This window comes from Corticium candelabrum, chromosome 7 (genome assembly GCF_963422355.1).
Source record: "Corticium candelabrum chromosome 7, ooCorCand1.1, whole genome shotgun sequence".
In the NCBI taxonomy this organism is placed as follows: domain Eukaryota; kingdom Metazoa; phylum Porifera; class Homoscleromorpha; order Homosclerophorida; family Plakinidae; genus Corticium; species Corticium candelabrum.
In genome coordinates this window covers 2928099-2941522 of record NC_085091.1, presented here as the reverse complement: position 1 = coordinate 2941522, position 13424 = coordinate 2928099, and the positions used below count along the sequence as shown (strand labels likewise).

Below are 13424 nucleotides of genomic sequence, written 5' to 3'. Positions count from 1 at the left end.
ACACTAAAATAGACCAATGACGTTACATACATGTTACTTTTAGCCTTTCAAATTATATACATATATATATATATATATATATATATATATATATATATATATATTTACTAGCTAATTAGCCCATTTTTTGCTTGGGCAACTTATGTTATATCTTCTTTAGATATATAAACACTACAATTAATTAAAACATATTCTATATAGAGAAATAACGGAAAATGTAGGGATTGCATGAATACATATATGTGTGTGTGTGTGTGTGTGTGTGTGTGTGTGTGTGTGTGTGTGTGTGTGAGAGAGAGAGAGAGAGAGAGAGAGAGAGAGAGAGAGAGAGAGAGAGAGAGAGAGAGAGAGAGAGAGAGAGAGAGATCGTGGCAGTATAATGCCAAGCTATTATACAGTAGACTGAACCTGGACTTTGATGACTTGTGGAATTTTCCTGTTACTGTAATGTAGCTATGTTTAGGGACTGGGTGGGTAGGGTAGTTTGGGGTAGTCTGGGGCAGTTTGGGGTAGTTTGCATAGAAGAAGAATATATATATATATATATATATATACATATATATATATATATATATATATACATACATACATACATACATACATACATACATACATACATACATACATACATACATACATACATACATACATACATTGGATCGAAAGCTGACCTTCACAGGCTGACCGGGCGGTTCGTCCAAAGCCCCCCCCCCTCCCCAAAACCCTCCCAGCCTACGGGCCTGTGAATAAATCGCTCATTCTCCTACGGCCTCGGTATACGTGTCCTTTAGGAGCAGATTAGTTGTTCCCAATCGATCACGAGAAACAGACTGTGAAACAAGTTACCCAGAGTCTGGTAAGGAAAGCCAGGATTCGACGATTGCAACAGAATCAGACTCTGCATGATACAAAATCGAAGGTTCGGATATATTGGCATAGTTGAAACGTAAATTGCATTGACATTGGGCCGCATTAGCTAATCAACAAATTGCTGTTTATTGCACGTAATGCAGGAGATAAGGCTACACATGCAGCCAATTAGATGGCTGGCATATTTGACAAGATTAATTAAGCTAAATAGCCTAGAAGTTGCTACTGCAACAAGGTCTAATCAATAATTTCAGTTTGTGTAAACTGTGGGCTCAATGCACTCTTGATCACAACTGAAGAGTCAAGAACTTTAGACCCAAAAATCCTGACAGAGACACGAAAAAGTCAGCTTAGGCAACTGGTTTAATATATATATATATATATATATATATATATATATATATATATATATATATATATATATATATATATAAAGCGAGGCAAAAGCAATCCGCGCGAGCAGGCAGTTTCACGAGCATGCGCATAAATCTGGACTGTGCCACTTTAAGTTTTGTATTTGTGAACTAACCGTGTGTCCCAGACAGCAGCTGTGGCCATCGCTATTATTATGATTTAATTGCCTTAGCTTATTGCACTAAAATCAATTGCACTACAAGCTTAGCTAACAGCAAATACGCCAGTTTACGCAGTACCAAGTGATGTCACCATTTTGCATGCTCTTTATTAGCCTTAAAGTGTATACGTAAGTTGCTCATGGCCACACCTGCACCACTCCGAGCGTGAATCGCTTACTCTTCAGGTCTCCTGTAGGATTTCGTGGAGCCTCAAACTTCATAAACACGGGAAAGTGATCTGAAACTTCCATCCAATCACTAATGAAACTATACGACGGTTGGAAAGTAAGAATTTTGTCAGGAATAAGCAATTGCTTATTCTCAACCCATAATTCCGGGTGTATGACATCACAATACTGGAACCCTGGGACGTGTGTATTGCTACGAGCAGATTCCGGGCTAAAAATGTAATCCAGCGTTTTCTTACTCGGAATACGAGTGAACGTCCACGGTGACGGTGGCGAAAGAGACTTCCGGTGCTTACACATCCAATTGCGATCGCTGCGTAACACAATTTTAATTAATAAACAAATAGTCGATTAGTTAACGTTATTGCTCACTTACTTTTCCCACTGAAGCTTTATATTATCACAGTTAAAGTCTCCCATGATGTAAGCATCTTTCCAATTCTGAGGTCCTATAACTCTATTTGCTAGTTCAATATCCGTCGATTTGTTTCTGATGTACTCGATCAATCCATTTGTACGACTCACTATCGGTCTGAGGTTATCGCACTTGTTCAAAACGTGCACGTTAACAAGAGCCAACTACATACAAGAGACACTTGTTCTATGAAACTGTATTAAATCAGCGTGTCAAGTGCACAAACCTCGTCATTGTTCACGCTGAACACACAGCCATAGGCAGGTCGTTGGTTGCTATTCTGTTGCTGCACCAAATTGCCGTTTTGAACGTTAGTGCTAAAGTTTATTTCACTACACCCTTTCAGTTCTATGTCATCATTGTAACCAAAGCACAGTATGTCGCCACGCAGACGACGAGAGCAAGTCCAGTATTTTCCAAACGCTCTGTTCTGTAGTGACTTTTTCGTTTCCTGAACAGCCACAATACTGAAAAGAGACATCACCTTGTGTACGTGACGAGCAGTGGGCTTTCGTTCAACGGCAGTTTTTTTGCCACGTTCCATGTTCCAATAAACAAGTTGTCGCGTACTTTTACTCTGACAGGCAAATGATCGCTGAGTTGTATCGAGCGAAACCGTGGCTCGTTAACACGCAAACGATTCGAGTCGGATAACTGTACCTTTATTTTCCTCAAAACTTCGTCATTATACGTATTCCTAACATTGTGCGGTAGAGACCATCTAATATACCGGCTCCAAGATGAATACCCATTCTCATGATAGGGATACACATAATAGTGGGGCATGCGCAGAGTTTCGCTTACAAGTATCATGTCGAAGTGACTAGCAAGTGTGGTACGCCCGGCGTCAAGAAAACGGTACTCGACGCTAAAAAAGAAAAAAAAACAATAAGACGTCAGAAACGATACAACGTTTGCGTACATACAAGTACTGCACGGCATTCAGTTTAGCGTTCGCCTTTAGATTAAAATCTCCCGCAAGGATTTTGATTCTTGTCGAATCCTTGGTACGACGTTGAAAATCCTTAAATTGCTCATTTCTTCTTGCCTTGTCGCCACTAGTAAAATGAGCATTGTAAACGGTAAACTTCTCTTTCTGATGGAACTATTGAACCGCACAGGTAATTAGTTTAAAATACAACTTTATGGGATTATCTCTTTTTCTTACCCGAAACCTGCAAGAGTATGCATACGACTCGAAAAATTCACAGTCGGGTTTCTGCTTACCATTGTCATACAACTTCACTAACTCAACTTTCTTGATCTTGTAGACAAATGCAAACTGGTCGAAACTTGTCCATCTCAGATCATTATGGCCCTTTAGAAACTCTTTGATGACCTCGCTCTGATCGAACCCCCAAACTTCTTGTAAAGCAATTATGTCTGCTCTTGTTAAGATGTCCTTTACTACAACCAGAATTTTCTCCCAAAGAGGAACGTTAACGTTAAGCAAGGAAAGAGAGTCCATATTCCAAGATCCAACTAAACAATGCATTAAACTGATAAAAATCGAACAATTGCTTTTACACTATACAACTGCATGGCTTCTTACCTATTGTACCGTCAGGAATGACGTCATCTCGAGGAAATGATGGGTCAACTGACAATCCTATTTCATACAGATCTCTTACATTTTGCCAATTCCATCGATGGCCGCACACATAGTTGCGATTGTTACTCGTAGGCTCAACTGAGGAATCGCCAAAAAACCATGGTTGAGACCAACATCTAGCAAGTCTCGAGCTGAGAGAGACCAAAGATCTGACGTCATTTCCTCCGCGTTTACAAAATGATGCACCGTTTAGTTTCATTACATGACTTTTAATAGAGGTAGATTCTAGTTTAACACGTTTCAAGCATTCACCGAACGTAAACTCATCACCACCGAGAACGTTGACACTTGATGTTTCCGTTCTGAACACTAACCTCATTGGATAGCCAAGAGCTCGTTCCACAAACAGACGGTAATCCCCAACATCCGGATCCCCTAGCCAAGACAAAATAGGAAACTCTACGTAGCCAAAATCCACGTCGGGATGAAGTAAAGCAATCATAAAGGTTGTGTAATCCTTGCGCCAAGTTGAAATTACGGGAACATGATTTACACTATTATCTTTAGAAAAATAAAACCACATCTTGGAGACTGGATCTAATCGATTCTTGTAAAAATTATATAATGGGTTACATTCCGGAAAGACGGTAAGAACATGCCTGGGACCAACAAGAACGGCTTCACAACGAAGGGCCACAGAGTTTGAAGACGTTAAATGAACTAAGCGACCAAACACAATACCAGGCCACTCAGCGTCAGTAAACTTCACTTGTCGTTTAACTCGTTTGGGCGGCGCAGTAAATGTATGCAATGATTTGAGAGGTAACGAAGCTGCTGCTAGATCAAGATCAGAAACATTGGTTGCCATTTCTTTGTCAAGCGTGTCTGCTGCCTTTGCACCATGACTAACTATGATAAGAAGGTTGCACACAAAGGATATCACAATCATGTTGAAAAGATTTCTCTGCAAAAATTCAGAAACAAAATAATTAAGAATTACAACATACGTTTTAAAAATAAATTTATAATTATTTATGTCTGCTGTTTTTATTCTGCTTTCCTCAAGTACGTTTTCATCCATTCTTAGTTAACACACGCACACGCACACGCACACGCACGCACACGCACACGCACACGCACGCGCGCGCGCACACACACACACACACACACACACACACACAAACACACACACACACACACACACACACACACACACACACACACACACACACACACACACACACAAATACACAAACACACAACACACACACACACACACACACACACACACACACACACACACACACACACACACACACACACACACACACACACACACGCTCCGAACTGGACTTGTCATACGGGCACTGGACAAGACTAGCGCGAGAGAGTCTGGAAACGAGGCTACCAATTATTGGGCGACAGTCCTCAAAAGATTCGACACCCTTGCGCTTGAAAAATTCTGAAAATCTCTAGTCTTCCATGCACGTTCTTCGTATTAGGCCAATTGCTATCTCGACCAGTAGGTAGGTTGTGCAAATGCGTAAAGCTGTAAGTAGATCGTTAGTTGTCTCAATGGCATGCAAGCTTGCAGTCTACAGAGTTGAATGTCTCACCTTCACTCTATTCCCAGCCTGTTCAGCACACCGCGATCTTGCAAGAGCGCCAAGTCAAGATCAGCCGTCTCTGAAAGTTTTGGAATGCGGTAATGCCCCGTATACCTACCCCGTGTACCTCCTTATACATACAAATACATACCGGAAGTACAACAGCATGTGTCCGCGTTGGCCGAAAACCTTTGCAGAGATAGTTTTGTCACAGATTTGCAAACAAACATAAAAATGTTGGTCTTGTTTCGGTCTACTAGAGCAGTCAAGATTCACAAGCAGTCTTGACTGCTGATACAAGTTTTCTTTGTAACTTTATCTAATTAGGTATGAGTAGTATAAAAGTTTTATTTTTCACAAAGACAAAATAAAGCCATGCCTAGACGCATAGCATTGCCTAGTACTGACGTCACTGCTTACAGTACCATGACTTCCCAATGTCATGTTTGATCATATACTAGTAGTATACTGTCAGACTAAAGTCGTGACTGATTTTCTACCCTGCACACACAAACACACACACACACACACACACACACACACACACACACACACACACACACACACACACACACACACACATGCGCGCACTCACGCACGCACACACGCACACAAGCAACTGCCTTTCCGTAAAGCATCGGAATGACTGATCACTGTTTGATTGGTAAAGTAATCCTGATATCCCATATCCTGCAACAGAATAATTGTGCTTTCTTGAGTCTACGAAGTGAACTGAAGATCTCTCACTCCCTGCATGCGCATTTGTAGCTAGTAATTTGTAGCCAAGCCCACTGGTCGAACCACGAAGGCTGAAACCTTGTTTTCACCTTGGACTGTTTACTCTCTTTGAGGAAACGAGAAGAATCTTGATTGGTTGCATCTGTCAGGCAAGAGAAGACAAGTGAGCTTGCTTCAATACAAATGCCCGTATATCTACTTAGGTGTGACCGACTGGGACTCCGAGGCTAGATGTCGGCATACGGCTCCGGTTGTCGGCAAAGCCGTGTATACGACTCGCCAGACCCTTTAATCGAAAATGTACGCCAATCGGTTAGTGGTGGAGATCTATTTTTAATAGTGGGGTGGCCATGCATGGCCCATCCAGCCCACCCAGCCCTTCAGACAGAACCAAAATACATATTATTATTACATATTATATTATGAAAGGTGCAGTACTGTAGTCTGTACTTACTAGCAATTAACATGATTGCAAGATTAATTAAACTTTGTTAGTATATTTGAGCTTTGCATCTATCAGCAAAAGGTTGTTCCAATACTTTAAATTGTGGTACACGTCGTAGACATATTACGCGTGCGCAACTTACAATGAACGAGTAACTACAGTATATATTGCTGTAACTTGTGTACTAAATACACCAGAACGCGTAGCAGGAACGTTACTATAACAATTATCAAGTATCTGTGTTTCCCGAGACAGAAGTTGTGGCTGTGGCTATGCAATTATCTATAATAACACGCAAACAGCAAGTCAGGTCGTTAATTCCATGTCTATGTCGTCATTTTGCTCTTTAGCAGTAGTAACTATGTTGTAGGTGCTTGTGTCCACACCTGATTCACTCCAAGCTCTGATCGTTTGGTTTGCAGATCTCCTTGAGGATTTCTTGGCTCTTCAAACTTCATAAACACAGGAAAGTGATCTGAAACTTCGGTCCAATCACTAATGAAACTGTACGGCAGTGGGAACAACTTGTCAGGAATAAGTAGTTCGTCCCTTTCAACCCATAATTCCGGGTTTATGACATCACAATACCGGGATCCAGGGACGTGTGTATCGCTTTGAGCAGATTCCGGGCTAAAAATGTAATCCAGCGTTTTCTTACTCGGAATGCGAGTGAACGTCCAGGGTGACGGTGGTGAAAGAGACTTCTGGTGTTTGCACATCTTGTCTGGATTGCTGAAAAAGCACAAGTTTAAAATATACGAGATCTTAATCATTTATAATTAAAGTTAATAATTTATCGTGCGCTTACTAGTTCCATATATTCTTTATATCATCGCAGTTGAAGTCTCCCATTATGTAAGCATCTCTCCAATTCTTACGTCCTATTATTTTTCCGGATAGTTGGATGTCCGTCGTAGCTTGCCTGATGAAGTCGATCAATTCATTCGTGCGCCGTACTATCGGTTTGAGACCATCGCACTCGTTCAAAACATGCACGTTAACAAGAGCCAACTACATACAAGACATGCACGTTACGAAAACCTGTATACAATACATCCTCACGCACACAAACCTGCAAATGACCTACGTTGAACACACAGCCATAAGCAGATCGTTGGTTTCTATTCTCTTGCTGCACAAAAGCGATTTCACTACACCCCTTAAGGGTTATGCCATCATTGTAACCAAAGCACAGTATCTCGCCGCCACGCAAAGGGCGAGAGCACTTCCAATGTTTTCCGTACGCTATGCCATTCGGCGGCTCCCTCCTTTCTTCTTGAACAGCTACGATACTGAAAAGAGAGAGCACTCTTGCGTAAGTTGTGGGTAGATCAAACAGTAGATGGTTTGATGACAGTTTTCTAGCCACATTCCAAGTTCCAATGTACAAACCGTCACGTAACTCTACTCTCACAGGCAAATGATCGCTTAGCTCTATGGAGCGAAAGCGTGGCATCCTAGCGCGCAACGCAGATCTCTCGTTATCGTCATTTACCGCCCCCAAAACTTCTCGATTGTACCAATGTCTAACACTGTCTACAAATGGTATCCAAGGTTCATACCAACCTCCACCTTTGCGAGGAAACACATAATGATGAGGCATTCGCAGAGTTTCGCTGACAAGTATCATGTCAAAATGATTAGCAACTGTGGTAGACCCAGCCTCAAGGAAGCGGTATTGAACGCTATAGAGAAAACAAAAGCCAATAAAAGTCAGTATATATATATATATATATATATATATATATATATATATATATATATATATATATATATGAGCGGTTGCATGCATACATACAAGTACTGCACGGCATCAAGTTTATGTTCCGCCCCTTTAAGATTAAAGTCTCCTGCAACGATTTTTATTCTGGTCGATGAAGTCGTTGATTCTGTGTGATGCTGAAAGTCTATAAATTGCTCTGTTCTTTTCTTAGCGTCTCCACTGCTAAAGTGAGCACTGTAGACAGTAAACACCTCTGCTCGGTCAAACTATTCCAACACAGACAGTTCTGTGATAAACGTCATATTGATAAAATAATTGATCTCTAGTACACTGTACCCGAAATCTGCAAAAGTATGCATACATCTCGAGAGAATCACAATCAGCTTTCACTAGTGTAACTTTGTTCTTATTGTAGACAAACGCAAACTCCCCGTTGGATACAATTTTCAGCTCTTGACGCCGCTCCAGAAGACGTGTGATGGCTAAATTTTTATCCAATCCTCGAACCTCTTGTAAAGCAATAATATCTGCTTTTGTAAAGATGTCTTCTACTACATTCAGAAGTTTCTGCCAGAGAGGAACATTAGAGTTCAACATAGCAAGAGAGTTCATGTTCCAAGATGCAACTAAACAATACAAACATAAAAAGTAGAAACAGGCTTTAGCTCCAACTGTTTCGTACCTATCGTGCCGTCAGGAATAACGTTGTCTTGAGGAAATGATGAGGCAACTGACAACCCTATTTCGTACAAAGATTTCACATCATTCCAATCCCACCGAAAACCACACACGTAATTGCGGTTGTTCCTCACTGGCTCAAATGAAATATAGGAAGACATCTTAAACAACGATAACTGTGACCAAGAACAAGTAGAAATGGCAAGTCCCGAGTTGAGAGAAACCAGAGCTCTGACGTTTTTTCTTGCAATTTTACAAAATGATGCACCGTTCAGTGGCAACATTTCTCCTCTATCATTAGTAGGTGATTTGCGTTCCAGTTTGAGACAATTGTAACATTCACCAAATTCGAAGTTATTGTTAATAAAATTCATCGCTGCATTGTACACTATAATTTGATTTTGAGAAGCCCGTTCCACAAACAGATCATAATCACCGTAGTACGGCTTTCCTAGCCAAGATAAAATGGGGAACTCTACGTCGTGAAAATCAGAGTTTTCGCTCAATAGAGCAATCATAAAATATGTAAAAGTTTTTCGCCACATCGAAATTACACTAACACGCTTTTCAGCCCCATCTTTAGAGTACCTGAAGTCTACGCCTCCATTGCTCACCGGATGTTTATGATAATCACCATCTGATGGGTTACATTCTGGATAAACAGTGAGAGCATGTCTGGGACCAACAAGAACAGCTTCACAACGGAAGTCAGAAAAAGGGTCATTAGAAGATTTTGCCGGAAGTAAGAGACCAAATACAACACCAGCCCACTGAGGATCATCAGCTTTCACATCCCGTTGTGCTCGATTGAGTGCCGCTTCACCTAGATGTAAGGATTTGAGAGTTGCTGCTAGATTATGACCAGAAACATAGGTCGCCATTTTCAAGTTGAGCTTGTTTGCTGCCTCTCCATTATGACCAATAATAAGAAAGTCGCACACCAAAACTATCACAATCACGTTGACCGTCATTCTGAGAAAATTGAGATCTAAATAATTGCAAATTACAACATATATTTTTAAACTAGTTTATGCTGCTGTGACTTTTGCTCTCTTCTCTGACTACTATCACACACACACACACACACACACACACACACACACACACACACACACACACACACACACACACACACACACACACACACACACACGCACGCACGCACGCACGCACACACACACACACACACACACACACACACACACACACACACACAAAGCGTGCCACATGTGGTAAAACCCAACTACCGCTATGCGCTAACCATGCACTGACACATCATTCTGCAAGTCGCTTTCTGAACCACTGGTCCGACCTAACGTGCGCTAAAAGGCGTGGTCAACTACGTAATCTTAGGATACAATTTGCCAAGATGCCAAGAATCATTTTTCTGTCAAGAGTTATCGAGACATCATGTTTACACCCACGCTCACAGAACAAGAGTCAGATCCAAGACAGCGAGTACAAAACGTTCTATCATTACTTAGTTAACTAGACCAGCAGGAAATTTGCAAGTACACTGTCTAACTAGTGAACAAACGCTTGCAACGTACGGTTCACTGTCTACTAAAAAACTAGTAGTACAATTTCTGATCGTAGTCTGCATAGTTGACATGCCACAAACAGGTCACTTGCTTAACGAATTAAATTAATTAATTAGAGACGTCCGTTGCAAAGTCCACGCACGACCGACTTTGATTCGTGCAGACATGAAAAACTGTTGTGAACCTCTTGACTTCTAGGTTGCTTATTAAAAAGGATTGTGCGTATAGCTACAGGCCGTGCCGGGCTAATTTTCTTGAGACGCAGTGGACTTATAGCCGCTGGAGCGGGTAGAAAAATACTGCGCAGAATATGGCACAGTCTTACGTAGGCAGACCAAATCCGCGTAGGGGGAATAGAGCCGCGACGCGTGTGTGCATGGTCTGGGTAGGACCAAAGTCCGGCGGACCAAATCTGCTAGCGCACCGAATCCGCTAGTACACCTGTAATCTACATGTGTGGTCCATGGTGTGCAAATATGCAGTCTACAGAGTTGCCTGCCTCACCTTGGCTATATTCCCAGCTTGTCCAGCACGCCGCGACCTTGGAAGAGCGCCTACTAGTAGTCAAGATCAGTCTGCCTCTGAACCCTTGAGGAATTCGGTTTATGACCCGTATAAGAGTAGTCGCCCCAATTAAAGCGTGACCGCAGGACTGGCGTGACCATATGTTGGGCTTCCAAACAAATAGCGCGGTACTGCATCACAAAACTGTGTTACCCATGACCTAAGTACAATAAAATTTGTTATAGAGACATGTTGCTCAACTTGACAAGACTTCTAGCACTATCAACAAACAAAAGACAAACACTAGAGTACGTCTACAATTTTGACGCGCGATTAGTTACTATAGTCCCACGTTAACTTTGCAGCTTGCTCCTCGCTTTTTGATTTGCATGTCAAGATTTTTGCTTTCTTGAAATCGATAATTTGCTTTACACGATCGGAACATCACTAGAATTTTTAGTTGCTCGGTCTAGGGGTTAGGGCTAGGGTTCGTGGTAAAAGTAAGGAATTTTCCGGTAATACTGGTGATTAGCCAGCGAAAGAAGTTCTATGAGAATGATAGTGTAGTTGTCCATGAATCACGGACATTGCTGGTCTTGGTGGTTTGGAACTTAATTAACCAAAGAATTGGAAAGAGTATAAAAATATATATTGTACTCTACCTAGCAAATCCAAGGAGAGATACAAGAGAGCAATTGCACTGTCCTTTTGAATTTTCTGAGTGCTAGTATAGTCTGCCATTTGCTTTGTACTGTCAGTGCATCCTCTAGTAAGTGAACTGCTGGGAAGTGTACTACAAAACAACTTCATACATACCGGTAATAGTCTGTATGTATTAGTGCAAGGGAGATGAAACAGTTATCTAATTATTGTGTCTGGAAGTCAGACAGCGAGTAGTACGACTACCAGAAATGACGGTACAAGACATACCAACGGTAGTATGTGAGTGTAAAACTGCTACTGCCGATATTTGCACTTTTCGGGACGTTTTGCATCCCCAAACCGTATATCCTAGGGAATTTGGCATCCCTAATCCGTATTTCCTAGACAATATGGCATCTTCTAACCGTATAAATCGTGACAATTTCACATGCCTAAAATGTGACATTGTAATCCGTATATTTTATAGACTGCGTTTTTGTGCTAAATTTCTAACAAACTAATAAGTTAAAAATCGCGTGTTAGCTTTCTAATTACACTTGCGACTGAAAACGTCTATTTTAGTTAACTTCGTTAGCAAGTTACTCTATATCGTCTAGAGTATAACCACAGCGTTCTTACAAACAGTTGTTACAGCTCAATTTGTCACTTTGTTCTGGTAGATGTTGAAGACAACCAACGTGAAACCAGTCCTTACAATTTTGACTCCGCACGGTATCATCACACTCTTCAGGCATCAAACAGTTGCGGCAAATTTCTATGTAGGTATGGCGAAGTCTAGGAATGCGTTTAGCAGTTGTTTGATCGCATTGCGGAAAACCTGTCATTTCTTCTTCTGCAAGCATTTGGAGAGATGTTCCATCATTCGCGGTTGGTCGAATTTCAGGCTTGCTACATCATCTCCTAAAGCTAAATGTACAGCAAATGCAATAGCAAACACATCACAGTCAACATACAGGGGATGTCAAATTTCCTATGACACCGAACGTCAACGGCCATAAAACATTGATTCAATAATTAGAAACGACTCGTCGATCTGCTAGACGTGTTTTTCTTACTCAAAAACGCTACTATAACAACTACGTAAACCGGGTAGCTGCTCTAGAACCTTAGAATACCAACACAATAGTCGAGACTTCATATGCATTCAGCTTGTCTAGCTACAAATGGCTGTTTCTCAATCTTTGTTCTCTTCGAGAGCTGTCTGCATCATGCATAACCATGCGTACACGTACAAGTTTTTGTATGTGCAAAAGCAACGGTCTACGGTCTCACTTTAACAATATTGTCAGCCTCCATCTGCAGCACACTGTCATCTCGCAAAATGTTTAGTAAATAGCAGCAACCATTAGACCTTTGAGAAATATTGGTACCGTATATTATTCTAATACATTAACCAAAGAAACCGCTGTATAAAAACGTGCTGTTTTGCATGCTGTATACTATCTCAAAAAGCACGATGTTTGACACAAATCGCCACAAAGCATATATCTAAATTTGTGATTAACAGATGAACAAATTTGCAAGAAAATTTTTAGTCTATACTCTAGCTAACTTATTGTCGGATCGATCATGCAAAAAAATATTTTTAGTAATTAATTATTAAATTTCCTGAAGTTTGTATGCATATGATCTCATAATGTAAATTCAAGCAAGAAGTAGGAAATAACTATATGCTGATTAGTTAGATTTTAATACAGAAAGCAAGTGTATACGTACTATAATAGTATTATTGTCCTATATACTTATATATAACAATATATATATATATATATATATATATATATATATATATATATATATATATATATATTACAAGTTATAAAGCTACAGAGAAAAGAACGAGAAAAAAGCACTCATAGAGAGCCCAGAATAGTGCACGTATAGTGCACGTATATGGCATACAAACAAGCAACAATTTCGGTTTC

At 40.7% G+C, this 13424-nt stretch overlaps 2 protein-coding genes and 1 long non-coding RNA gene across 3 annotated transcripts; all 3 read right to left on the bottom strand.

The window, feature by feature from the left end:
* Window positions 1–1375: 1375 nt before the first annotated feature.
* On the bottom strand, window positions 1376–2702 carry LOC134182663 (uncharacterized). Its single transcript, XM_062650097.1, has 3 exons — window positions 2275–2702; window positions 2010–2212; window positions 1376–1946 (listed from the first exon to the last, which is right to left on the bottom strand). The coding sequence occupies exons 1-3, from the start codon at window positions 2590–2592 to the stop codon at window positions 1583–1585; spliced, it is 885 nt and encodes a 294-aa protein (XP_062506081.1). The 5' UTR covers window positions 2593–2702; the 3' UTR covers window positions 1376–1582.
* A 129-nt stretch (window positions 2703–2831) lies between these two features.
* LOC134181882 (uncharacterized) lies at window positions 2832–3313 on the bottom strand. Its single transcript, XR_009970213.1, has 3 exons — window positions 3217–3313; window positions 2975–3153; window positions 2832–2916 (listed from the first exon to the last, which is right to left on the bottom strand). It is a non-coding gene; the product is annotated as an uncharacterized LOC134181882 (long non-coding RNA).
* A 3231-nt stretch (window positions 3314–6544) lies between these two features.
* LOC134182759 (uncharacterized) lies at window positions 6545–7297 on the bottom strand. The gene is made up of 2 exons (XM_062650198.1): window positions 7199–7297; window positions 6545–7122 (listed from the first exon to the last, which is right to left on the bottom strand). The coding sequence occupies exons 1-2, from the start codon at window positions 7240–7242 to the stop codon at window positions 6750–6752; spliced, it is 417 nt and encodes a 138-aa protein (XP_062506182.1). The 5' UTR covers window positions 7243–7297; the 3' UTR covers window positions 6545–6749.
* Window positions 7298–13424: the final 6127 nt, after the last annotated feature.